Here is a 1,552-nt window from a genome sequence, read left to right on the forward strand (position 1 = left end):
CCTACACACCGTTTTTCACCTCTTTTAATTTTGCATCCCGTGAAACTGACTTCACATTCGAAGACTTTCAAGCTGAATTGCTGGGCTATGAAAATCTTCTCGATGTCAATCACTCTGTTCATAACACAGATGGTCCTCACTTTGCATTTGCTGCAAACAAATCCAAGGCACCTACTTATGTGCAAAAGAAAGGACCTCCACTCCCTCCTACTAAAATGCAGAACGCAGCTTCCTCTAATTATCGATCACAGCAGACCAGATCTACTCCTCCACAACTCCCCAACAATCGTCCAGTTTGTCAAATTTGTGGTAAATCTGGCCATACTGCTATTGATTGTTTTCATCGGTTTGATTATTCATATCAGGGTCGGTTTCCGCCTCAAGATCTTGCAGCAATGGTGGCTGAGACTAATGCCACATTTGATCATCAAGTATGGTACATGGATAGCGGTGCTAATGCCCATATTACATCAGATGCTTTTGGAATTTCTGCTGAAGATTCGGATAGTCTAACACTGGTATTGAGCTTGGATTTCACGAATCTGTCAATGACTACTCTCTGTTCACTCTACATACTGATCATGCCAGAATTTTTGTCTTAATCTATGTCGATGATATTTTGGTGACAAGATCTGACACCTTCGCAATTACTAAACTCATTCGCCATCTGCAGAGTATTTTTCATGTCAAGGATCTTGGTTCTCTATCTTATTTTTTAGGTGTGGAGGTTGATAGGAGCTCTCAAGGACTGCACTTACGTCAAACCAAATACATTTGTGATCTCTTAGACCGGACTCATATGGCTGGTGCCAAGCCACTTGCGTTGCCTACGGTGGCAAGTACCAAACTGTCTAGTACTAATGGAGAACTCCTATCTGATCCTTCTACTTATCGCCACATCATTGGGGCCCTCCAATACTGCACAATCACCCGTCCTGATATTTCTTATGTTGTTAACCAGCTCTGTCAATATATGCACCAACCACGAACTCCACACTGGCAAGCTATGAAGCGCGTTCTTCGCTACTTAAAGGGCTCTGTCAACCATGGACTGTTCTACACACCATCTCCTCTCCAACTACATACCTACTGTGATTCGGATTGGGCAGGCAATCCAGATGACAGAAGATCTACTAGCGGCTATGGTGTTTTTCTAGGTCGAAACCTGGTTTCTTGGAGCTCCAAGAAACAACACGTGGTCTCTCGTTCGAGTACCGAAGCTGAGTACCGTTCAATGACACTCGCTACAGCTGAAGTATACTGGCTCTGAATGCTTTTCAAAGAATTGGCTATTGGTCTCATCCACATCCCAACTATATGGTGCGATAACATTGGGGCAATTGCACTCGCTTCCAATCCGGTGTTCCATGCAAGAACGAAGCACGTAGAGATTGATTATCATTTTATTCGGGAGAAAGTATGCAACCATGATATTCAAGTCCAACATATCTCAACCGTGGATCAAATAGCGGATGTCTTCACCAAAGGCCAAACTGCAAAGCGTTTTCAATATCTCAAGGGCAAATTAATGGTTTGTCAAAACCCCATTAAT

At 43.2% G+C, this 1,552-nt stretch overlaps 1 protein-coding gene across 1 annotated transcript; it reads left to right on the forward strand.

The window, feature by feature from the left end:
- Positions 1 to 799: 799 nt before the first annotated feature.
- On the forward strand, positions 800 to 1,270 carry LOC109123376 (uncharacterized mitochondrial protein AtMg00810-like). Its single transcript, XM_019222923.1, has one exon. The coding sequence runs from the start codon at positions 800 to 802 to the stop codon at positions 1,268 to 1,270; it is 471 nt and encodes a 156-aa protein (XP_019078468.1).
- The last annotated feature ends 282 nt before the right edge of the window (positions 1,271 to 1,552 follow it).

The sequence above is a fragment of the Vitis vinifera genome, chromosome 11 (genome assembly GCF_030704535.1).
Source record: "Vitis vinifera cultivar Pinot Noir 40024 chromosome 11, ASM3070453v1".
NCBI lineage: Eukaryota > Viridiplantae > Streptophyta > Magnoliopsida > Vitales > Vitaceae > Vitis > Vitis vinifera.

Bases quoted from the DNA above. Each gene is read 5' to 3' on its own strand.
- LOC109123376 (XM_019222923.1), top strand. From the start codon at position 800: ATGGCTGGTGCCAAGCCACTTGCGTTGCCTACGGTGGCAAGTACCAAA.